The sequence below is a fragment of the Schistocerca americana genome, chromosome 6, assembly GCF_021461395.2.
Source record: "Schistocerca americana isolate TAMUIC-IGC-003095 chromosome 6, iqSchAmer2.1, whole genome shotgun sequence".
Taxonomy (NCBI): domain Eukaryota; kingdom Metazoa; phylum Arthropoda; class Insecta; order Orthoptera; family Acrididae; genus Schistocerca; species Schistocerca americana.
Window position 1 is genome coordinate 511,391,440 of NC_060124.1, and position 27,254 is coordinate 511,418,693.

Consider the following 27,254-nt stretch of genomic DNA (forward strand, 5'->3'; position numbering starts at 1 on the left):
AGAAATCATCGTTCTTGTGAAATATTACTAGCTCTTTATCACACAAAGTGTTGAGTGGTATCGATAAGGGGTTTCAAATTAATTCCATACTTCTGGATTCCAGAAGGCTTTTGGTACTATACCTCACAAGCGGCTTCAAATCAAATTCTGTGTTTATGAGATATCGTCTCAGCTATGCTACTGGTTTCATGATTTCCTGTCAGAGTGGTCACAGCTCATAGTAAATAAAGATATTGTTGTAGGTCCTCTGTTATACCTTATCTGCACAAATAATTTAGGAGGCAATCTGAGCAACCATTTTGATCGTTCGTTGTTTATCGTTTATTAAGGACGTCGGAAGGTCAAAACCAATTGCAAAACGATTTAGATAAGATATCTGTATGGTACATAAATTAGCAATTGGTGCTAAATAGTGAAAAGAGTGAGGTCATCCATATGAGTGCTAAGAAGAAACCTCTAAACTTCGGTTACACAATAACTGAGTCAAATAAAAAAGATGTAAATTCAAATAATTACCTACGAATTACAACATCGAACAACTGAAATTGAAAACAGCACATAGAAATTGTTGTGGGGGAGGCGAAACCTAGACTACGTTTTATTTGCAGAACAATTAGAAGACGCAACAGATCTGTTAGAGAGACTGTCTAAACTAAGCTTGTCAGTCCTCTTTTGGAGTATTGCCATGCAGTGTGGGATTCTTACGAGATGGGAAGCATTTTTTTGTATTATCGAGAAATAGTGGAGAGAGTGTCACGGTCCTGGTACAAGACATGGGGTCGACGTCACCAAAACAAGTGTGTTTCTCGCTACGGCGGAATCTTCTCACAAAATTTCAGTCACCAGCTTTCTCTTACCAGTGAGAAAATATTTTGTTGACTGCGACTTACATAGGGCGAAACGACCATCATTGTACAATAAAGGGAAACGAGAGCTGGTACCGAAAGATACAGTTGATTGCTTCTTTCTAGCGCTGTTCGTGAGCGTAATAGCGGAGAAATGTTGCGAAGGTGGTTCGACGAACACTCTGTCTATGTGTGATCTGCAGAGTAGCCACTACGTGTAGATATAAGGGGCGACAATTGTCGAACTATTAAAAAACGTAATTTAGTTACAAACTACGGCGTGAAGGGCTTTATTCAAAATGTAAACGTCATTACAGATATTCGGTATTAGGTTATGACATGTTCGATATGCCTCCCATCATTCGGCACGATGTGGCACAGACGACTAGGAAAGTTCTGCATGAACCGCTAAAGTGTCGGAACATCAATGTTACCGATGTCCTCCTGAATGGCTCAGCAATGGATTTGGGGTTTTTGCTGTATACCTTGTCTTTAATAAACCCCCGCAAAAAGGAATCACATGTGTTCAGATTTAAGAGAATATGGCTGCCAATCGAGGCCCATGCCAGTGGCCTCTGAGTTCCAATATGGTCCTCAAGTGCTCCTGCAGGACATCAAACACTCTCCTGCTTCGATAGGGTCGAGCTCCATCTTGATTGAACCACGTCTTGTCGAAATCAGGGTCACTTTAGATAATGGGGATGAAATCTTCTTCCAAAACCTTCATGGTAATCCCGTATCATCGAGGAATACCGTACCATCAGGGAATATCGCACCGATTATTCAGTGTCTAGACATTGCACACCACACAGTCACCTGTTGAGAGTGAAGAGACTTCTCGATGGCGAAATACGAATTCTCAGGCCGCCAAATGCGTGTATTTGCTTATTGACGAACCCATCCCATTGAATGTGGGCTTCGTCGCTAAGCCAAAAACGCATGCGCATACTAATTCCCATCATGCCCCGCGGCCAATCGTGCAGTTGGAAAGTGCCAACGCAAACTATTTGGAAGTTACGACGATTTTATTTCATATAGTTTTATAATTGTCGCCCTGTACATCATCAGCATCATCATCTCAGACTTTTCCCATGTCATGTTGGATCGGCGTTGCTTTGCTCCTCTTTCACTTCCAGGAATGCCTATCCATTGCTTCTTCTCTGAGCCATCCTTTCTACCATAGGTCTCCTGCTACCTTTTCTTTCCATCTCAGTTTCGGTCTTCCTCTTCCCCTTGATCCTTCGCTTTCTAGGTCTCTTCTCCCCACGTAGTACTCCCCTCTTCTCTCACGTGTCCATACCATCTTAGCCTACTTTCTTGGATCTTCTTCCCTAAGGGCCCCACTTTCACTGTTCCCCTGATGTACTCATTCCTTAGTCTATCCTTTCGTCTCACCCCACGCATCCACCTTAACCTTCTCATTTCTGACACTTTCATCTTTTTCTCTTGGGCTTTTGTAATTGGCCAAGTTGCTGCACTATACAGCATCGCTGGTCTCACCACAGACTAGAAAAGCTTTCCTTTCATTCTGCAGCTAACCTTCTTATCACACAGTACTCCGCTAAGTTTCCTCCAGTTCATCCATCCACTATTTATCCTGTGCTGCATTTCGGCCGCCAGTCCTCCATCACTTTCCATGTAAGAGCCTAGGTATTTAAATTTATTGACCAGCGTCAGTTTTTCTCCTTGAAGGTTAATATATAGATCTTCCCTACCTTCCTATTTATAACGAATCGGACTCCCGTTTTTTCCTACAGTTAATATTATCCTTCACCCGTCTGGCTAGCTATCCTCATCTTCTTTCCATTTCTCTTCACTGACGCTACTGTACCTAGATCGAGCCTTTGCATTTCCCTTTTCAGAATTCCTACTGTTCCTACCATCTTCAAACTTCTGACAGCCTACGCCCCGACATTAGCCTTTCGTTGTTATTCAATTTTTTTCTTATGGTCACCCCCCCCCCCCCCCCGCCCTCCCCTAGACAGGCCCCTCCGAGAGATCCGAATGGGGGACCAGTCGGGAAATTTTTGCCAATGGAGAGATCATCACGACACTTTTTAGAGTTATAGATCGCATTTCTTGTGGATACACATCACATGTCTTTAATGCAGTTGTTTCCGTGGACTTCTGCAATCTCATACAGTTGATCATTGCTTATTCTTCCATCTTTTAGGGGCAGTTTCTCACCCCAAGGACAAGAGAGTGCCCTGAACCTCTGACCGTTCCTCCGCCCTCTTGACGCGGCCGTTGGCAGAACGAAAGTGACTTCTTGTGCAAGATGCCTTCGGCCACTATTGCTGCTGATTTTTATTGAAGCTAATTGGAACGTTCGAATCCAGGACCAATGACACACACAACCAACCAACCACCCACACACACACACACACACACACACACACACACACACACATATATATATATATATATATATATATATATATATTTCGAAATAAAGTTTATTGTATCTGCTAATGCAGATAGAAAACAGAATTCTTAATGTTAATGTTTTTGATATATATGATTTTCAAGACAGACTTTCGTTGATGCTCTGAAACAAATTATACATGGAAGAAGTATTCATCATAAAATAAATTCTGGGAAATAATAATTTGCGCTCCTATGAATAAATATATACAATTCATTTTAAAATATGCTTCAAAATAATTATTTTTCACATTACAGATATACATTCCACATTTGACGTATGTTCTCTTATCTTGAAACTGCCGCCAAGTTTCCTGCGTTTTAGGTAATTCCTTGCCTCAAAAATTTTGGTAGTTGACGAGCCTAACTTCTGAAACAGGTTGCAACACAACTCTTCTTGGCATTTTATTCACATTTCCTACATCACCTACATCGTCACTGTCAGAGGATTTCACTGTACAAGGACGTCCTCTTTTTCTAGCTACTGGCATGGTATCCTAACGTTCTTATTACTTAAGAGTCAGTTTCATCAAGCTTATCAGGACAGTCTCAGGCAAAGCGAGATTTTGTCGTCTTACGAATCACATCATTCCGCACTGCTGTCATTAAGAGCCGGCCGTGGTGGCCGAGAGGTTCCAGGCGCGTTAGTCTGGAACCACGAGACCGCTACGGTTGCAGGTTCGAATCCTGCCTCGTGCATGGATGTGTGTGATGTCCTTAGGTTAGTTAGGTTTAAGTAGTTCTAAGTTCTACGGGACTGATGACCTCAGATGTTACGTCCCATAGTGCTCAGAGCCATTTTTTTGTCATTAAGAAGAACTTCCAACTACTCATGAGTTAATACTTCGTGCACTGATCTAGAGAGGAAAACTATAAAAGTTATTTCAGTCTTCCATTATCATAGGCCAAATTGAATTTAGCAGACATCCATTAAGACTTCAGGTCTACGTACGAGGACCTGTATAAACGGATTATTTCATTGTAACCAACAAAATTTAAACAAATCTAAATTAATTGTCAAACCTAGGATAGTTAGCGAAGTTTCATATTTAGGGCGTAATAAGTACATGCCTTTTCGGTTTGTAGAATGACCATGTTTTGCGTACGTAAAACTCTAAACCAGCACACGAATCCTTCCTTCCAAAGTGTTTTTAAAACTAAGAACTAGAATATCCACACACGCCGTCTGTTGATCTATAAACAGAAAAATACGCCAAAAAAAGGAGAAAGAAAAATGTCGCAAGGTCTACGTATGTGGACCGAGGCCACGGAGGTGATACAATTGTTCACAAAACAAAGAAAAAAATTTTGGCATTACTTTTCAACACGCAAATCTTGGTGACAGTATTGGATTGCGTATCCCTAAATTTCTACTTTCTCCAAGACCTAAATAAAATGTCTTCTCTCAGTCATGGTTTCTTCTGTAGGCTTCCGTAAGTATGTCTGATTAAATGTATCGAGACATTTGTTAGTGGGCATTAATATATGTGTATACATCCTTCGCCTTTATGTGGGCTGGGGACATTTTAATGAGATGTCAGAATGTCTGTGGAGGAATGATGGTACCTGATTCTTCCTGAAGAAATGAAACCAGTTAAGGCATTGATGTTGAACGCTATGTTCTTTGACGAAATCAACGTGGTACGTCATCACATAGGTGGTCGATTTGGTTCAGGTCGGCACACAGGGCATGCCAGACAATTTCCAGAATGTCATTGTCCAAAATCCATTGTCTAACAGATGTTGCTTTATGACAGTGTGCACTACCTTCCTGATAGAGTCATCGTCTGTGGCCTGTTTCTATGCTGTCAGATCAGTTCATAGCCTTCCGCATATTGCGTCTTCTTTATCACAACAAGGAAAGGAAATTAGTATCTTAACACCAGCTCCTCCGTGTTTCCCTGTTGGTACTACAGCTGATGGCAGGCAACGTGTTCCAGGCATTTTCCAAACCTAAACCCTTTCATCGGGTTGTTACATGGTATAGCGTGATTTATCTCTCCAAATAACTCGTTTCCAGTCATCCATTCGTCCAGGGGCATCGCTTTTTACGTCACCTCTAGTGTCTCCCCTTGGAAATCACGAGTGATTTCCACTAATTTCATGCGATAATGATGGAAGCTGAAGAAATGAATTAAAACATGGGCTATAGCCAGGACTTGTATTTGGGACTCCTTACTTAGTAGGCAAGCATGCTAGCCATAACAGCACCACAGCTAACCTTGCTGCATGGACTGCCATCCCCAACACAAACTTCAATTCGTATCTTCAGCATACGTCCCCTTCTTAGCTCGTCTCTATTGCCGAGTCTCTCCAGCATTGGAATAGCACCCCAGCATTAGAAGTGATGGGGAAACCCTGTACCTCAGCTGCAGGTGTACGTGTATTTTCCTCGAGACATTTACGTCTCATCATTATCAGTCCCTGTCCGTCACTACCTGGGGTTTGCCTACTCTTGATTTAGGACTGCTTGTTCCTTCGCGTTTCCACTTAAAAGTTGCTGTTGTGGTCTTCCGCCCAGAGACTGGTTTGATGCAGCTCACCATGCTACGCTATCCGTAGAAAGCTTCTTCACCTCCGAGTAACCATTGCAACCTACGTCCTTCTGAATCTGCTCAGTGTATTCATCTCTTGGTCTCCCTCTACGGTTTTTACCCTCCACACTGCCCTCCTATACTAAACTGGTGATCCCTTCTTTTAGTCAAGTTGTGCCACAAATTCCTGACCTCCCCAGTTCTGTTCAGTACCTCCTCATTAGTTATTTGATCTACCCGTCTAATCCTCAGCATTCTTCTGTAGCACCACATTTTGAAATCTTATGTTGTCTTCTTGTCTAAACTATTTATCGTCCATGTTTCACTTGCAAACAGGTCTACACACCATACAATCACTTTCAAAAAATACTTCCTGACACTTAAATCTGCACTCGATGTTAACAAATTTCTCTTCTTCAGAAACGCTTTCCTTGCCATCACCAGTCTACATTTTATATGCTCTCTACTCCTACCATCCTACTTATTTTGCTCCTCAAATAGCAGAACTCATCTACTAGTTTAAGTGTTTCGTTTCCTAATCTAATTCCCTCAGCATCACCTGATTTAATTCGAAGACATTCTATTATCCTCGTTTTCCTTTTGTTGATGTTTATCTTATACCCTCATTCCAAGACACAATCCATTCCTTTCAACTGCTCTTCCAGGTCCTTTGCTTTCTCTGACAGAATTAAAATATCATCGGTAACCTCAAAGTGTTTATTTCTACTCCATGGATTTTAATCGCTACTCCAAATTTTTCTTTTGTTTCCTTCACTACTTGCTCAATATACAGATCGAATAACAACGGGGATAGGCCACACCCCTGTCCATCTCCCTTCCCAACCACGGCTTCCGTTTTATGCTCCTCGACTTTTATAACCGCCATATGGTTTCTGTACAAATTATATATAGCCATTCGCTCCCTGTATTTGAACCTTTTCATCTTCAAAATTTGGAAGAGATTATTCCAGTCAACATTATCAAAAGCTTTATTTAAGTCTACACATGCTAGAAACGTAGGTTTGCCTTTTCTTAATCTATCTTCTAAGATAATTCGTAGAGCCAGTATTGCCTCACGTGTTCCAACATTTCTACTGAATCCAAACTGATCTTACCCGAGGTAGTCTTCTACCAGTTTCTCCATTCATCTGTAAAGAATTCGTGTTAGTATTTTGACTTCAAAATTACGTCAGCAAGTGTCGACGTTGGAAGCTTTACAAAGGTTACTTCGGGTCATATCCAATGATTAGTCCACAGTCGCCAACACTGAGCTCTCCGGATCGATTAACTTGCCTTTGACAATACAATTTATGTTGGCATCTTGTGACTTCTAGTAGGAAATTCCACATTACATATGCATGTAGAGATAGTGTGTGACTGCATCCTAACTGTTCACAATGTTACACGAATATATATGTGCGATACGAGTGCAAGAAATGGTTAAAAAGTAATGTAAAATATTACGAAATCAAGGAAATCGGGCTTCAGTCTGGAAAGTATAGGAAAATTGAAGACGATAAGCTTGGTGTTGCCCAGATTATTCGTCAAACCGATTATTACCAAATGTAAAGATGCATCATACTTTAAAATCGCACGATGGAATAAATCGGTAAACGTTATATGTTACAAGAACGCTGAAATTAGAGGAATTCTGTTTTATACAGGGGGGTACCGACAGTTTTGTACTCGGGAGGGGGGGGTTAAATATATTGTTACACTGTGAAACATACCGTGCGGTTACTCTCTGATTATAGATGTAAATATAGGTGTAACACCCTGTCTACTACGGGAGTCTTGCAGTATAGTTTGTGTCATCTGTACCATCGCGAGAGAAACGCAGTGTGGCCATCTGGTCAATAATTAGTTCATATTAGCCAAGCACTGTAAAACTAGTATTTTGGAAGCTATTTTCTGAGGACTGGAGATAACGGGTAGAGGGCTAAAGCAGAGAAAGGCATAATGAAAGGGCACGTTGCCGGTATGGCAGGGTTTCGCTCTCGCTGGCCGCCGTACGCTGAATCTTCCGGCGGAGAGGGCCCCTGTTCTGCTAATAATTTATGTGACGCGGCTCGTCAAGGGCGGCGAGTGCAGGTGAGGCAGCGAGTTTCCAGCGACGCCATATATTGCTGAGAATGGAAGCCTGCGGAGAGCGAACTGAGTATGAATTAGTAGCAGGCACCCCACGTCGGCTCGTGCGAAGCTTATAATGAAGATGCTGCCTGCAGACGTGACGCAGCGGGGTAGCACCTGTAATATCTTAAATGCCGCCTTCTAAATCTCTACAACAGTGCACGAACTTGGGGTGACACCCATGCTCTTGGTAAGACGGGCATCAATTAATGGAAGCTGACATACCCACAGCTTTTTTCTTTGCACAGCGTCAGGCCCGACACTAATTTTGATACTTATAATTACGTTATCCATCATTAGCGTGGAGGAAATCATTTAGTGTAAAGATATTGATTTAAAAAAAATCTTTGTCACATTGAGAACTATAGAACTGAATATTTCTGCAATACTGCATCAAAGAAAGGAGGAGAGAACTGCGTGTTGTTTTCTTTCTTTTTTTTTTATAAGGAATGCACAGGAGAAAAGACACACCATTTCCTAGACGTACACTACAGGCCATTAAAATTTCTACACCAAGAAGAAATGCAGATGATAAACGGGTATTGATTCGACAAATATATTATAATACAACTGACATGTGATTACGTTTTCGTGCAATTTGGTTGCATAGATCCTGAGAAATCAGCACCCAGAACAACCACCTGTGGCCGTAATAACGGCGTTGATACGCCTGGGCATTGAGTCAAACAGAGCTTGGATGGCGTGTACAGGTACAGCTGCCCATGCAGCTTCAACACGATACCATAGTTCATCAAGAGTAGTCACTGGCGTGTTGTGACGAGCCAGTTGCTCGGCCACCATTGACCAGACAATTTCAATTCGTGAGAGATGTGGAGAATGTGCTGGCCAGGACAGCAGTCGATCATTTTCTGTATCCAGAAAGGCCCGTACAGGACCTGCACCATGCCGTCGTGCATTATCCTGCTGAAATGTAGGGTTTCGCAATGATCGAGTGAAGGGTAGAGCCACGGGTCGTAACACATCTGAAATGTAGCGTCCACTGTTCGAAGTGCCGCCAGTGCGAACAAGAGGTGACCGAGACGTGTAACCAGTGGCAATACATACCATCACGCCGGGTGATACGCCAGTATGGCGATGACGAATACACGCTTCCAATGTGCGTTCACCGCGATGTCGCCAAACACCGATGCGACCATCTTGATGCTGTAAACAGAACCTGGATTCATCCGAAAAAATTACGTTTTGCCATTCGTGCACCCAGGTTCTTCGTTGAGTACACCATCGCAGGAACTCCTGTCTGTGATGCAGCGTCAAGGGTAACCGCCGCCATGGTCTCCGAGCTGATAGTCCATGCCGCTGCAAACGTCGTCGAACTGCTCGTGCAGATGGTTGTTGTCTTGCAAACGTCCCCATCTGTTGACTCAGGGATCGAGACGTGGCTGCACGATCCGTTACAGCCATGCGGATAAGGTGACTGTCATCTCGACTGCTAGTGATACGAGGCCGTTAGGATCCAGCACGGCGTTCCGTATTACCCTCCTGAACCCACCGATTCCATATTCTGCTAACACTCATTGGATATCGACCAACGCGAGCAGCTACGTCGCGATACGATAAACCGCAATCGCGATAGGCTACAATCCGACGTTTATCAAAGTCGGAAACGCGATGGTACACATTTCTCCTCCTTGCCACCGGCGCCAACCTTGTGTGAATGCTCTGAAAAGCTAATCATTTGCTTATCACAGTATCTTCTTCCTGTCGGTTAAATTTCGCGTCTGTAACACGTCGCATCTTCGTGATGTAGCAATTTTAATGGCCAGTGGTGTAGTTTTACAGCGCGACGAATATAACCTTTCTTTACGTCAATTGAAACAAATCTCGGCTATTGGTTGTTTGATTGTACATATAAGGAGCACAATAATGAGAACATAATTGACTTTAGAAAAGCAATTTGGGACGACTGTATCTAAAATGAATATTATGATTCAGATTGGAAATTATGGAATAGAAATTAGATTCTCTCTGATACACTCTCAGTCACATACATTTAAACTTTTGCTTAGAAGCACAAAATACGTAAGATTCAGTCTGCAGACATTGTGTACTATCCATTCTTAAACAGTACATACTATAGCAACTAATAGCTAAATAATGTAGCACGTCGGTGTGTCAAGTTGACCTTTGAAAAAAGAATAGGATTAACCAGTCATCGCGCAAATAGAGTAACATTTTGTATCTAATAATATATTTAGAAAGTTAGAACCAACACAGAACCCTAAGACACAGACCATATTCGTTTTATCGTACTTAGCGAGGTGTTGCAGTGGTTAGAATGCTGGACTCGCATTCGGGAGGACGCTGGTTCATACCCGTGTCCGGTTACTCTGATTAAGGTTTTCCGTCATCTCCCTAAAACGCTTCAGGCAAGTGTCATCATGGTTCCTTTGAAAGGGTTCGGCCGGTTTCTTTCCCTAAACCGAGGCTGTGCTCAGTATCTGCAGACCTCTCTGTCGATGGGACGTTAAATAATCTCCTCTTCCTCCTCCTCCTTCCTACTCGTTTTATCGCCTCGTTAATTTGAGGGCACATCAGACGTTTAGCTTGTTGATGTTACCACATCTTGATATGAAGCATATTATTTTATAATGTAGTTTACACAGTAGTGTCGGTACAATATAGGCACTGTAACCGGTGGCTCCTTTAACTGGGGGAGGAGTCTATTCGTCAGAAGACCTATATTTAAAGGTAATTTCCTCTCGCATCGGCCGAGAGAATGATTGCCTAACATCTACGATCAAGATATCATGTAGCAGGACGAGAGAGACTTGTGTAATGAAGAAATCTAGGTCAAATCAAAAGTTAAAGACGGCTACAACCACTGGCGTCGATTTCTAACAGTGTCTTCAAAAAGGCAAAAACCTTGTATCTAGTAAAAATAAAAATTATTAAGAAGAAATGAAAGGCAATCACTGATTTAGATTATTAGATTAAGAACCAACACACTAAGAAAGACAAATAATATTCAACAGTCTGATCGTTGTAGCAGAGAGACAGTTGACGTTAAATTATAATTATTGACCACTAAATTCAATCGACGCTTTCAGACTGCAACTGAAAACTCAGAGACATAAAATGAACCGTCCTTAAGAGATCCACTAGATCTGCCTATGCAGGAATTGCATAATTGAGCACCAGACTGCTGTTTAATGAAATCAGCTGTTACAAAGATGGCGAAAATAAGTGGGCCATACAAAAACCGTAACTCTTCCTCATGCGACATTCCAACGAAAGTCCTAAATTCTAGTCGCGACTTGACGTCACTCAACTTGAGTTACAGGTAGTCTCCCATACACTCATTTACTTACTTTTCATATTCTCAATTTAATTTTTATTATTATTTTTCCTTTTCAGAAAGTTGTTTACTACAGAATACTGAACCACATTATCAAGAATAATTATCTGAGAACAGCTCATTATGCCAATGTAAAGGCCTCTCTTGTGTAAACGCCGTATATGATCTCACAGTCCCAGATGAGATAAAAATCAAGACATTCCTGTGAGCATTTCTGTCAGTTTGTTAAGGCCTACGGGGAGATCATAAAACTGTACTGTAAAAATGGCATTTGCCTTCTGTACATAGAGTCTCATTTAAACAAAATAAAACAATGATTTGTTTTAACAATTTACAGTATGAAAACCTTTAATATTTTATCATTCAGAGCTTGGCCTGCTACTGTTTCTGACTGACATAAATGATTTATTGGGGAATGGTTTATTGGGCTAGTGTCATTAAAAACTGTGTTGTGATCTTTTCTGATCGCACAGTATAAAGATCACGTATCAGGTCACATCAATACCTTACGAAACAGGACAATAACATAACAGGCTTAGAACTGTTCACAGCAAACAGTTTAATCCTGAATCCTGCAAAGACTCTTATTCGGTAAAGCTAAATATCTAAAAGTGATTAACCATGCTGGAAGCAGATTTCTGAGGTCATACGCTAGGTGTGATTTTCGTTGTGACGTTCCTATTTATGGAAAGAGGTAATAATTTAAGTTGGCACCGTCACAATGATAATATTAGGTTGATAGTATTCTTCACATCCTTTCACATGATGTTGTCCTATGGGACAATCCTCTGTGGCAACGCGGTTATAGTGAAAAAGTATTTATTCTACAGAAACGTGTACTATGATTTTAGGCAAATTTGATAACAGAATGTCTTGCAGAACCGATTTTCATGCCTACAAAAATCAACGCGAGTTGCATTTGAGTTACAACACAACTAAATTTTGCATCAACGGCGTAGTTCTCAGCCACACTTGTATGAAAAATGATTTCCGTACGAACTATTAAATAGTATCCAGGTTGCAGAATAGTTACTATATTTTCGTATATTATATTCTGGTCAAAAAGGTACAGCTGAATAATGCTTCTGTCGGAGAACAGCCGGCCGCGGTGGCCGAGCGATTGTAGGCGCTTCAGTCCGGAACCGCGAGACTGCTACGGTCGCGCATGGATGTGTGTGATGTCCTTAGGTTAGTTAGGTTTAAGTAGTTCTAAGTTCTAGGGGACTGATGACCTCAGATGTTAAGTCCCACAGTGCTCCGAGCCATTTTTTGTTCGGAGAACCAAAAAGGCGAATATGCTGCTCTTTAAGGACGCCGATAGAAAAGTGGTGAAACAGTTTCCTCACCAAAAATTTTCTATCCGAACGTATATGCGCTCTTTCAACACAGAATACTCCTTTTACCCAGTCTCTATTCGTAGTGTATCGTTCATGTTCAGCATTTCGCTATCACTGCCACACTGTATGTAACTCTCTCTTCCACCGTCTCCTTTTTAACACATTGGCATTTTCTCCTATCTGTCTCTCCCACTGCCACTGTCTTCAGCCTTATCTCGCGATCCTTCCTGCTTTGCTCTGCCACTTTCACTATCTACCTGTACCACTCCCATTTTTTGCCCTATTTTTTTCACTCCCACTGCCATTCTGTCTTTCTTTCTCGCTTACAATCCACTGCCTCTCTCTCGAGTCATGATTGTTTCCTCGCCTCACCTTACCCTAGGGAGGTTTCCCTGAGAGTTTTGATCTTTATACCGTCAAACTTTAATATTTGAGTATAGGGGTTGCTGGAAACTGGACAAAATTTTTAAGACGTTGGATGGGGAAAACTGACAATCAGTATATCCTCTCTCTTTGACTCACACTGCAATCGTCTTCATCCATCTATCATTCTCTTTCACTGCCTTTTTTTCTGCCAACACCACTGTCTCATCTCTCTTTCTGTCCCACTGGCTTTGCCTCCTCTCTCTTCCACTGTCAGTGCGCCTGTGGCACTCTCTTTCAATACAAAAAGCTTGAATACGTTCGCAAGCCAAAATTTTTTTTGAGGAAACCAGAATGATGATTGAAGTAGCCGGTTCCCCATTTTTATGTTAGTGTTTTGAAGAGCAAAAGGAGAATTTTTCAGCTGGTTCCTTTCTTTTTCCTTTTACAGCAGGGTGTGCTGTTTATATAAAACGAAATTGTGTGTCAGTAATGTTATATCTTTCAGCACTTTTACATACTTTGAGACAAACTGCGCTGGCGTAAGCTGTCGCCGGCACACTGGTCGGCAAAGATGTAGTGCGAAGACCGACTGTAGGGGCTCGATCAAGTGCACCTATCAGGAGAGAGGCCAAGGACACACTTGGAACCAACAAGCCGCCAACGCCTTCACGACCACAAGTATCAAGGCTGCCGCCGCTGACCGGAGGCTCTCAATTACTCAGTCACTGACACATTCTAGCTTGGGGTCCGTCATTCATCTGCAGAGCAGGCTTAGGCTACGATAATACATAGCATCAGATTATAGCAAGTTAACCGATACTGTATGCAAGAGGACTTTTGTTACTGAGCTTGTACCACGGAACTTACAGTTCGTGTAGAAAGAGGATACAGGCCACCCATAACATCATAACATCTTCTCCCTTGTTTCCCACAGTACAAGACTCTACAGCGACGACGAGGATTCTACATAACAACAGATAACTCCGAATGATATAAATTTTATATAAAAGCGTCTCTCATCCAACGCAAGCACACTGTACACTACTATACATAAAAATGCTTAACATTTGTAGGCTGTACCTAGAGTATATAAAAAACATGCGGTTACTTATTTACAAGCATAAAGAAATTCGTATGAAAATATTACCTTTTGTAAGGTACTTACGCCAGCAGGTGACACCATCGAATAGTTTCCTCCTCAAGATAGACAATAGGAGTGAAGTGCTCATTATACAGAGACAGCGTGTCAGGAAGTATTGTTGGGGAGAAAATGGCTACTAAATATATAGTTTGTTAATGTCAGAACCCTTGCGATGACCCCAGAACCCTTGTAATTTGTTCACTTCGTTACTCAGTGTAGATTTCACCTGCAAATTTTGCATGCATAAGTGCGGTAATTCGAACCACTGTATCTCTGTCACGAATAATGATATCAAAACTAGTTTCAAGTTTTCCCTAAAATATCGTATTATGCAGATGCGGTAAAAATTTCGGTGATATGCCTGAACAGAAATTATAGAAGTGGCCACCATCACAACTGGTGCTTTTGGTACACGAAAATCATAGTTTTCAGGTGTATTTTGATAACGGTTAAAGATTTTCGAAAGTAGTAAAATGGTATTCCCAGATATATGTCTAAAGAGTTAATGTATGAGCCATTTTCCATGGTTAATTATTTGGATAACTGTGGTCCACTGTGCAAAAACGGTTATAAACTGGGTTTTCCTGCGGGTTTTTGCATACTTGCAATAACATTAAACAGTGAACGTCGGTAACGGATAATGATATCGAAAAACTTTTAGATGTTCCCCGAGAACGTCTTCTTAAGGGCACTGATTAAAAATTTCTTTGGAAGATTTATAATGAATTTAATTTATTTTTTCGACGTTTTCTCACAAACCGCACATGAACATACTTTTATCAGCCTCTTAAGTCCCATCCTAGACCACACAAAATGCAAAAGGTCGAACAGATTAGCTCAATTTGCCTGAGCTGGAGGAAGTGGGTAACGTTTAAACTTTGGTTGTACCAAATATCCCCAGGCCAAGCTCTATCCAAAACACTTCGTCTCTTATGACTGTGGGCAGTAAAACACGAGATGTCACCCCTTGAGAATTACGCATTTCCGCATGCAGTTGTCTGGAATATATTGACATCGTGCACTGTCATGCAGGACGTTAATTTTGGAAGGAAGAATTTCTACAACTTTAATTAGAAAATTAGGTGTGAGGGGTGTAAATTACACTTAAGTTTAGTGGTTCTATTGAACAGATCTTGACTTCATTTGTTTCTACACTACTGGCCATTAAAATTGCTACACCGCGAAGATAACGTGCTACAGACGCGAAATTCCACCTTCAGGAAGAACATGCTGTGATATGCAAATGATTGGCTTTTCAGAGCATTCACACAAGGTTGGCGCCGGTGGCGACACCTACAACGTGCTGACATGAGGAAAGTTTCCAACCGATTTCTCATACACTAACAGCAGTTGACCGGCGTTGCCTGGTGAAACGTTGTTGTGATACCTCGTTTAAGGAGTAAAAATACGTACCATCACGTTTCCGACTTTGATAAAGGTCGGATTGTAACCTATCGCGATTGCGGTTTATCGTATCACGACGTTGCTGCTCTCGTTGGTCCTGATACAATGACTGTTAGCAGAATACGGAATCGGTGGGTTCAGGGGGGTAATACGGAACGCCGTGCTGGATCCCAACGGCCTCGTATCACTAGCAGTCGAGATGACAGGCGTCTTATCCGCATGACTGTAACGGATCGTGCAGCCACGTCTCGATCCCTGAGTCAACAGATGGGGACGTTTGCAAGACAACAGCCATCTGCAGGAACAGTTTGACGACGTTTGCAGCAGGATGGACTATCACCTGGAAGACCATGGTGGCGGTTATCCTTGACGCTGCATCACAGACAGGAGCGCCTGCATTGGTGTACTCAACGACGAACCTGGGTGCACGATGGCAAAACGTCATTTTTTTCGGATGAATCCAGGTTCTGTTTACAGCATCATGATAGTCGCATCCGTGTTGGGCGACATCGCGGTGAACGCACATTGGAAGCGTGTATTCATCGCCATATTGGCGTATCACCCAGCGTGATGTTATGCGGTGCCATTGGTTGCACGTCTCGGTCAGCTCTTGTTCGCACTGACGGCACTTTGAACAGTGGACGTTACATTTCAGATGTATTACGACCCGTGGCTCTGCCCTTCATTCGATCCCTGCGAAACCCTACATTTCAGCAGGATAATGCACTACCGCATGTTGCAGGTCCTGTACGGGCCTTTCTGGATACAGAAAATGTTCAACTGCTGCCCTGGCCAGTACATTCTCCAGATCTCTCACCAATTGAAAACGTCTGGTCAATGGTGGCCAAGAAACTGGCTCGTCACAATACGCCAGTCACTACTCTTGATGAACTGTGGCATCGTGTTGAAGCTGCATGGGCAGCTGTACCTGTACACACCATCCAAGCCCAGGCGTATCAAGGCCGTTATTACGGCCAGAGGTGGTTGTTCTGGGTATTGATTTCTCAGGATCTATGTACCCAAATTGCGTGAAAATGTAATCACATGTCAGTTCAAGTATAATATATTTGTCCAATGAATACCCGTTTATCATCTGCATTTCTTCTTGGTGTTGCAATTTTAATGGCCAGTAGTGTAGTATTTAAAGAGCTGGTTATGGTCCGTGGAAAGTTACATAAAATCTATGCTTGAGTGTTTTGTAAACACACAGATGAGCAGATGAAGTGGAGGAGCAGTGGCTTTTAGCTACTTTTCTTGTTAACGTTATTTTCACATACACAAAGTAGCCTAGGAATGAGTTTGTAATTAATAATTTCTTTAAATTAACTGTAATCAAAGTATGTTGTTATTGTATTTCATCATGCGCTAGTCCAATAACGCATTTTTGAGGAGAATTGCGGAATGCGAAAGAGAAGGATAAGACAGGAAGGAAGATTAGTGTTTGACGTCCAGTCGCAGTGAGGTCATCAGCGACGGAGTATGAAAGCTACGTTTAAGAAAGACTGAGGAAGGAAATCGGCCGTGTCCTCTTCAAAGGAAGCAGCCCGGTATCTGCTTGGAGCGCTTTGGGGAAACAACGGAAAACCTAAATCTGGTTGCCGGACGGTGTTTTGAACCGCCCCCTCCGCCCACCTCCCCGAATTAGAATTCCGTGTGCTAACCCAAGGACCACTTCGCTCGGCATTTTAGCGAGAGCATGAATACTCAATAGGGGACCCACTTCAGTTTTGGGCTAAGCGGATTTATCAAGCACGGAATGTTTGTCACTCTTGCGATAAGACACGTTAGTACACAATACACAGTTATGTGCTCTGATACTATATCTAAAGTGGTTTGGGTAACGTTTTGTTAGCAGCGAGTGGAACCTCTGAATCAGACTAATTATTCTATTTTGAAAGTTCAAATTACGCAAATGTATTCTGAGACTGTTATCTCAAGTTATAATTAGGAACCAGCGGGAAAATGACCCTATCAGAGTAATAAAATTGAAATTTTCTTGTGCATAAAAGCCTCTGACTGAAAAATGGTACCAGGTGCGTCACTCTAGCTTCATCACAACAATGAACATTTAATAATTTTCTCAAGAACTTTGGCGTGCGAACACACGTTCTTATTTGTATGCGACTTACCTCTCACTCCCAGTAACTTCCCTATCTCTTAACTCTCTCACACTCACTACTCCATCGCTACTCCATAGCCACCCGCTCCCAGTTGCCCTTTCTCACTCATCTACTGAGCCCAGCTCATTGTCATTATCACTTTATGTCGCACTATCTCTCACTGTTTCCTGTCTCGCAGCCACTGTCTCCTTCCTTCTCTTCTACTACTACCGTCTCCTATCACTGTCACTGCCTGTGTATCGCTCTCTCTCACTGCTACTATCTCATTCATTCCTTCCCATTGCCCCAGTCACTTCTCTCTGTCAATTTCCCTTTCTTTCTCATTGTCATTGTCAATAAATTTTATCTCTCATTATCACCGGGTCTCACCCACTTGCGCTTTCTCCTTCTCTTTATTCCTCCCCCACTGAAAAGTCTCCTTTACTCTTTGCTAGCACCTTTCTGTCAATGTCATTTACGTTCCTCAGCTGCAGAGTACCTCTCTTTTTCTCACACTGCCACTGTCTCTTTGCTCATTCTGTAACACAATCAATTCTACTGTGTTCCAGTATTTATTACTTTTCAGTCTCTTTACAACAGCCACTATCTCTTCCTCTCTCAGCATAAAAGAATGCGTATATGTCAGCATGCCAAAATTTTTGGGATGAGGTTTAGAGGTGGCTGCTGAGAAAGGTGGAATGAGACAGCTGATACTATAATTTCCAGTCAGAGTATTTTAAAAAGGAGCAAATTCGCCTTTCTTGTGCTCCAATAGGAGCATTTTTTCCCTCGTTCCCTTCTGTTCGGACCGACAGCAAGGCGTGTCACTCACATAAAAAGAATTTTATGAGTCCATAAAATTTTTATAGTTTACTTATGTGACATTTAAATAAAGCAGAAAATGTTGCGTGTGTCTCACTACTACTACACAGTGTTTCCAGAACGCTGTCAATGGTAACAGAGACAATTCACAGCGTATTTCTCCGCCCTGTGTCGCTTTATATACTATTTTCCCCTCATGCCGGTTCTTACGTGCATATTTCACGTACGGCCATAAAAAAAGGGAAACGGTTAAAAATATCAAGATAATCTTCGAAACTGTTCGACATGTAGATCTTAGGAATACTTTGTAAAAATTTCAACCCTTTGCTGTGGATACCCACCTTGGAATTCACTGCTCCGTTTTGGTACGAGGATTTGGCAAATAACACTGTTTTGTGTTTTATAAGGAACCGCACACGAACCAATGGTTTCTTCATAAGCACCTTAAGGCCCACCATAAACCACATCACATCCAAAAAGAAAATTTCGATTATGTCCATCTGCCCAAGCAGGACAGTGAAAATAGGACGATCCTTCTGTTGGGTATACAAATGGTCCATAGTCCAAGGGCTGAGCAGAACACTGGAACCTACCTCCCTATCACCGAGAGTACCCAGCCTCGGAATATCCCGTTTCTATGTGCAGCTTTTTAGAAAACGTCAGATGGCGCACACGACAGCGCACGTAGTCGCGTGCATACCAGTATAACACACGCTTGATTTGGTGGTTAAACGAAAACTAAATGAACTATAATATTATGCTAAAAACTCTGCTGCATACATAGTTTGAAGGAAAATAATGCAAATTTATTTTTATTTGTCTGTCGTGTGGGACACCAAAGAGGGTTTAAATCAGATGAGTAGCTGTACATATACAGCACAGAATTCTAAATTAATTATCATCACTTCATATCAGCTCTCCAGCTTAATATACACTTATGAGCCAAAATCCTTATGACTACCTGTTTAATAACTTGCTTGTCCGTCTTTGGAACGAAATATATCATTGGGTCTACGTCTGAGGAATTCGACTGTTTACTGGTAGGTTTATGGAGGTATGTGGCATTACGTCTCTATGCACAGGTCATGTGATTCGCATAAATAACAGGCCACTGATTTCCGTACGCGGTGATGGTTCCCGACAGCGACCCAGATGGGTTCCATAGGATTTACATCAGACGAATTTGGTCGCCGAGGCATCAATGTGAGTTCATTATAATGTTCCTCAAATCGATGTAGCACGGTTCTCGCTCCGAGACACGGGCAATCATACTGTTGAAAGATAACATCAGGCATGAAGGGATGCAGTTGGTTCAAAGGTGTCAGCCCGTGTCGAATAACCACCACAGGCCCCATGCAAGTGCAGGAGAATGTCTGCCATAGCATAATTCTTCTCCAACAGCCTGCGTCCGTGGCGCGCTGCACTTTTCGAGCCACGGTTCATCTCGATGGCGGCGTTTGTGGAGACGATATGTGATTCGCTTGAAGAACCGATACGTTTTCATTGATCGACGGTCGGAAATCGATTTTCCCGTGACTAGACAACTGTAACTGACGATGTTAATGGATCCACATGAGAACAAATAGGGGTGGTCTGCTGTGGAGCTCCTTGTTCAACAACGTACTATGGGCGTGTGCTCTGAGACACTTGTGCGTTCACCGGCATTGTACTCCTTCAACAGAGATGCCACAAATCACTATCTATTCTACTTTAGAGAGCATACAAAGCTCCGAATCCCATGTTCTGTGAAGAGATACTCATTCACAGACTTGACTTAAAAGTCATCTGCCCTTTGTCAAAGTCGTTTATCTTAATGGATTTCCCCACTTGCAGCTAATATTTTCGCTATGGTGATCCCCCTTCAGTGTCTACTCGGCTTGCATACATTTGTTACCGCGTCACGTGCCTGCAACATTAGGAGGCGGCATCCGACGTCGCGGTGGACAGTGGTCATAAAGTTTTGGTTGATCAATGCAATACAAATTACAGTAGAATCAGCATTTGTCGTTTTTTTTATTATTATCCGCAAAATCGATTTTCGGTCACTTAGTGACCATCCTCAAGCTCTAAGCTTGTTGATACCAGTGCGTACCAATTTTAATTGTATATTACAGCACTGAGGATGGTCACTAAGTGACCGAAAATCGATTTTGCGTATAATAAAAGAAAAAAGGCCAGATGCTGATTCTCCTTCCAATTCTATCCACTATTTGGTCGTGGTGCACAGAACACTCCACGGAGTCGCCAATCAAAAAATTACAAGAGCTATAAGCGAATACAAATGTCTTTTTTATAGTTTATCGCTACGCTTGTCACTCTCTATAAGTCGTCGATAGCACCCTTGTAGTCAAGTGGAAGACATTTTGATAGAACATGAGCAACCGTCTGACCTTTAGCAGCATCAGTATTTTGTGACAAAATGCCAATGAAGAGATGCCTCCTTGTGGAGGCTTTCTGCACACCTTCCACGACCACAGCGGATGCGATTCATAGTAGTACAAACTGCATGAGTCCGGTCAAACCAGAAGATATTTTTCTGAATAGAGGGTAGTTTCAGCTATTGTGAAGGACACTTCTGTTGCCACATACGTTTACATTCATCGGTGGGATTTAATTCATCTTCAGCAGAAGCAACCCTGGTATCGTCTGACATCACATCCATGTACACAAATGTGCCAGTAGAATAAACAATCGGCACTGTCAACAGAGAGGTGCAGTATCAAGGGGACATAACAAGTACATACATAGATGAAATAGAAGCCACCCTAAAGATTATAACAGAACAGAAGTACTTCGCTTTCAAGAGAGAATTCTATCTGCAAAAAGATGGCCTACCAATGGGCTCACCCATCAGTGGTCTACTTGCAAATGTATTTCTAAATCACAAAGAAAAAAAATATTCAATTAAATCATATATTAAAAACAGTACAAGATTATATACTGGTACCGACATGTAGATGACATCATTTGCTTGACTGATGAAACAGATATCCGAATAAAACAATTACACATTGACATAAATACAGTTCACCCGAAAATAAAATTCACCATTCAGAAAGAAGAGGAAATGAAGCTTAATTTCTTACACATCACACATCTTACACAGAATCAACAACAAACATAATTTTCGAATTTTCAGCAAACCTACAGCCACAAGTACAATCATTCACATCAACTCCAACCACCCACAAGCACATGAACTCCCAAGTTTCAGACACATGCTACACAGGCTCAACAGAACTCCACAGGACAAACTCAAGTACACACAGGAACTAAATACAATACACCAGACAGCCAGAGCGAATGGGTGCAACACACAAATGATAATCAAACTGAACAACAACATTAAAAAACAAATTAAAAGAGAACAAACCATCAACAAATCACCAGCCATGACAGACAACCAAGAACACAACCTCCAGACAAACACAGGATACGAGGAAAACACTAGAAAGAGTACAGCATGGCACACACTGCCATACAGTAACAAAAACGTACACAGGGTGGGAAGCATACTAAAGAAACGAGGGCTACAAATATCATTCCGCACAAATAACACATTACAGAAGAATCTAAGACCTAAAAACACCTCTGCAGACAAATTCTCCAAAGCTGGAATATATTACTTAACCTGTAGTTCATGCCAGTCGGTCTACATAGGCCAAACATGCAGTAATTTCAAAACGAGGTACTCTGAGCACCTCAGAGCCCTAAGAAGTGATAGTACAAAGTCTACTGTTGCAGACCATCTAATACAAGAAAACCACCACCCACAAAACGTGGAGACTGGTCTGAAGATCCTCAGAGGAAGCAACAGTCTATATCAAAAACTCACAATAGAGAACTACCACATACAAAAAGCTATAATACAGGGAAAGAGAATCCTGAATGAAAATACAACACTGTGCAACAAAACACTGTTTGGAACACTCAACAACTATACAACAATGACTACCCGCAAAAAACATAAAAAACTTCTGTTATCTTAGTTCTCAACCCACCTCTCTTTCCATCTCTCTCTCTCTCTCTCTCTCTCTCTCTCTCTCTCTCTCTCACACACACACACACACACACACACACACACATTAAAAATCAGCGCCATAACAAACACAAGATCAACGATAAAGAAGTGAGAAACGACAATTACATGACACCTCTCATTCAGAAGTGTCTGTCAGTTCACATTTCACCACATTTTGTATAAATGCGTGTGAGGTGAAGTAGTGAGCGGAAAATGTAAGTACAGAAACGTACATAACCTCTACCCTCGAAACAGTTCTCCACAAATACGTAATACTTTTCTTCATGGATATTTCGCAGATGATATGCTGTCAAACAATCGACGAAAACCAGCACTAAAATCGATATATTACAACACAGTTCAGTTAGGGATGTAATTTTAAGGTGAGTGTCCAAACAAAAGGAAGTAAATTGCAAATATTGTATTTTTAGGCCTACACTAGTTAAATTATTACAAATATGATATTGTACTTTACAGTAATAAAAATTTCACCCATAGAAGACGACACATTGGTGCCGAAACATGTCTGGGTAAATATAAAAAAGATAAAAAAATAAACTAATTGTGTTTGCATAAGGCTGATTTCCAGAACCATCCAGTTTTTAAATCGCAACCACGGAAGAAAGAAAGGAGGAGCTTCAAACCTTAGTAAAATGAGAAACCTGTCTGTCTTGATCTCAAATTTCTTCTCTCCAAATACAATATAACGGTCAATATTGGAAGGTCAGGGTTATCAACAGTCTTCCGACATTTACACAATGGTGCATTTTCCGTCTGATGCCAGTATTTATAATGTGAGTCAAGATGTGTGAAAGTAGTTCCTATTGAACCACAATTGGTAAGAGTGTATTCGTTAATTAGTATCCCTATTATTCCAATACGAATTATTAACCCCTACAGACGCACAGTACTCTGCTGTTCAGTACACCACTTGATGTGTCGACCCTTAAAGAGTGTGTACTGGCGATCTTCGATTAGTGACACCGATTTTATAAAGAATTTTGTTTCTGATTTTGAACTTTGTTGACGTTCGTGTCAAATGTCCTTAAAAGAGAATGTCGTATCTTACGTGATTCCAAGCTATAAGAGGAGTTGTACCCAAAACCACCAATACCGAGCAATACGCCAATTCAGGAAATGGAAACTAAATAAAAAACTCCTGTGCTAACAAGCCAACAGTGAATTAAAAAAAAGGTTCAAATGGCTCTATGGGACTTAACATCTGAGCTCACCAGTCTCCTAGACTTAGAACTATTTAAACCTAACTAACCTAAGGATGTAAGCGTAGGCTTCCGCGGCCGTTGTCTTCTTCAATAAAATTCTTCAGGGTATCAGACCGCATCGTCATATTTTAAAATGCGCCAACGTTTCGGCCAGCGTTGCAGCTAGCCTTCATCAGGGCCTTACGTTAACTGCTAAATGAACACACTTGATTCCTTAAATAGCAGCACGAGAAAACCGTGTCGTTACTTGATTGGCTGTAAAAGGAGGAGGAGGAGGGGTGAAAGGTATGCTTTATTGGTGTTTCCTTTATTATCTGTCATTGGCTGAAATAGCTGTTTTCTATTGGTCTTTATATTAATCCACCCCATTGGAGGAGACGGACGAATAGCGAACAGGTGATGTCTGTGACGTCACACTGTTTCCATGCTGTCCAGAAGCCGGCTGCGGCGTGCCATTGCTTTGTGTGCTCGCGACCACTACTGCGGCTCTCCCCGTGTCTGCATGGGCCGCCACGGCTCTGCCGCCGCTCCGTAGCCCTGCTATTGCAGGCAGCCAAGACCTCGGAAGCTTGTATCCGTCCTCTCTATTCATGTTGGCGCGTCTTTTGGCTATTTCTATCGCCTCTCTAATCTTTCTTTTGAAAGTGAGAGGCTGTTTCGCCAGGACGCGGGCTTCTTGAAAAATTTTGGTTTCCCGCACTCGTCTCGGTGTTCCGCCACTGCTGACTTAGTGTGTTGTTTCAGGCGGATATATCATGTTCCGAGAGCCTTGTGCTAATCGGACGTCCCGTCTCACCTATGTAGACTAACCCACACGCACAACCAATTTCATACACGCCAGCTGTGTGTAGTTTGTCAACTGCATCCTTGGTAGAACAGAGCATGTCTGATATTTTGTTTCTGCTTCGGAAAATTGGTTTGATGTCGGCTTTTCGTAGAATTTTGCCAATACGTTCGGTGACCCCTTGTACATATGGTAACACAGCAATGCTCTGTGCCTCCTTCTCCTCTTCCCTATTAGTCTTCTCCCTTGTCGACATGGTAGTGTCTATCATCTGATTCCCATAGCCATTAGTTCCGAAGATGGACCTGAGGCGTTCAAGTTCTGTTTTCAGATGTTCTTCGTCGCTTATCCTGTACGCTCTCTTCGTTAGCGTGTGCCGGGAGGACTTCTTCTGCGTGGGGGGATGGTGGGAGGAGGCGTGAAGGTACCTGTCCGTATTGGTTGGTTTCCTGTACACTTTGTGGCCAAGTTTACCATCGGGTTTTCGATAAACTTCCACGTCGAGAAAAGGCAGCACCCCATTCTTCTCTGTTTCCATTGTAAACTGAATTTTCCTATGCTGTTGGTTAAGCTGCTTGTGGAAGTTCTGTAACTCCTCTTCTCCGTGGGGCCAGATGACGAAAGTATCATCGACATAGCGAAGCCAACAATTTGGGCGTAATGGTGCGGACTGGAGGGCTGTTTCCTCAAATGCCTCCATGAAAATTTCTGCTGCGATAGGCGATAGGGGTGAGCCCATAGCTACACCGTCAGTTTGTTCATAAAATTGACCTCTCCACTTGAAATAGGTGGTCGTCAGACAGTGGCGCACAAGCTCACATATATCAGGTGCCACGCGTTCTTCTAGGATGTTCACAGTATCTGACACTGCGACATTCGTGAATAGGGATTTGACGTCGAAACTAACCATCAGATCTTGGTCCGTAACACGCATTTCCTTTAGGAGAGACACGAAGTGAGTGGAATCCTTAACGTAGGACTCGGTTTGGTGCACTAGGTGTCGGAACCTAGGTGCCAGTTCTTTCGCTAGGTAGTAGGTCGGCGAATTTATACTGTTTACTATGGGCCTTAAGGGGAAGTCGGTTTTGTGTACATTCGGTACACCATATATTCTTGGTGCCTGTGTCACTTGCGGGATGAATCTTCTGGCCTTGTCGAAGTTGATTCTAGAGTGCTTGAGCAGTGCCTGCGTCGTTTTGATTACCTTGGCCGTCGGATTTCCCTGGAGTTTCTTGTAGATAGCTTCTGCGAGAATATCTTCCATTCTTTTGTTGTAATCAGTTGTGTCCAGGAATTCAGTGGCGTTGCCCTTATCTGCCTGTACCACTACTAAGTGGTGGTTGTCCCTGAGTTCCTTGATGGTATGGTATTCCTCAGCGTTGATGTTTTGCTTCGGTGGCTTTGCTTTATTCAGAACTCTGACCGTTTCCTGCCGGATCTTCTCCGCCTCGGCCTGTGGCAGATGACGTACCGAAGCCTCTACGGATTCTATGATATCTTCTTTTGGAACTCGCTTAGGTGCGACTGCGAAATTCATCCCCTTGGCCAGAATTGCTGTGGTTGCTTCGCTCAAGGTGTGGCTGGAGAGGTTGACCACCATCCGTCGCCTGTCCAGCGCATTTTAAAATATGACGATGCGGTCTGATACCCTGAAGAATTTTATTAACCGAAGGACATCACACACATCCATGTCCGAGGCAGGATTCGAACCTGCGACCGTAGCAAGCGCGTGGTTCCGGACTGAAGCGCCTTGAACCACACGGCCACAGCAGCCGGGTCAGTGAATAAAGATACCTAAATCTAATGATAAATGAAAATACAGCTGACAGCTAGTAAAATTTGGCTTTAATTGACCGCACTGCCGGTTTCACGACTTAGAGACCGATCTTCAGTTGCATCAAAAACTATTACGTTAACCCATAATTGGTAAACCTGATGTTCATAGTCAACGTAATGCCAGTAAGAAAATATTGTTAATATTTTAAAAAATTGACGAACGAGGCGTACCGGGAAAGGTTGTGCATGTATTATCCTTCCCCTATCTACCTTAACATTTGCAACATCCGGGGTGTTTGGTAGACTCTAATGAAACATGGCATATTTCGCTAGCTTCTACTGAGATAAAAGGTATGCTTAGCAACAAGTGTCTGTAGCAGCTGTTAGATCTGTTGCTGCTGCTACCCGTATAATGGCAGGTTATCAAGATTTAACTGAGTTTGTACGTAGTGTAATAGTCGGCGCAAAAGTGATGGGACACAGCACCTCCGAGGTAATGATGAAATGAGAATTTTCCTGTACGACCATTTCACGAGTGTATCGTATCAGGTACCTAGTAAAACATCATATCTCAGTCATCGCTGCGGCCGGAAAGGATCCTGCAAGAACGGGATCAACGACGACTGAAGAGAATCATTCAAAGTGACACAACTGCAACCCTTCCGCATATTGCTGCTACTGGGCTATCAACAAGTGTCAGCTTGAGAAGCATTCAACGAAACATCGTCGATATGGGCTTTCGGTGTCGAAGGCCCATTCATTCGTGTACCTCTGAAGAGTACACGACAGAAAGCTTTACGCCTCGCCTGGGCCCATCATCACCGACCTTGGACTGTTGATGACTGGAAACATGTTGCCTGGTCGGACGAGTTTCGTTTCAAATTGTTTCGAGCGGATGGACGTATACTGGTATGGAGACAACCTCATGAATCAATGGATCCTGCACGTCAGCAAGGAACTGTTCAAGCTGGTGGAGGCTCTGTAAGTGTGGGGCATATGCATTTGGAGTGACACGGGACTCCTAATCCGTCT

General features: G+C 42.4%; 1 protein-coding gene across 1 annotated transcript in view; it reads right to left on the reverse strand.

Moving 5' to 3' along the window:
- Nucleotides 1–26,046, reverse strand: part of LOC124620249 — a 111,724-nt gene extending 85,678 nt beyond the window's left edge. Inside the window, exon 1 of the mRNA XM_047146917.1 lies at nt 25,651–26,046. Within this exon, the coding sequence (XP_047002873.1) occupies nt 25,651–26,046 (396 nt within the window). The remainder of the gene's footprint in view (nt 1–25,650) is intronic.
- Nucleotides 26,047–27,254: the final 1,208 nt, after the last annotated feature.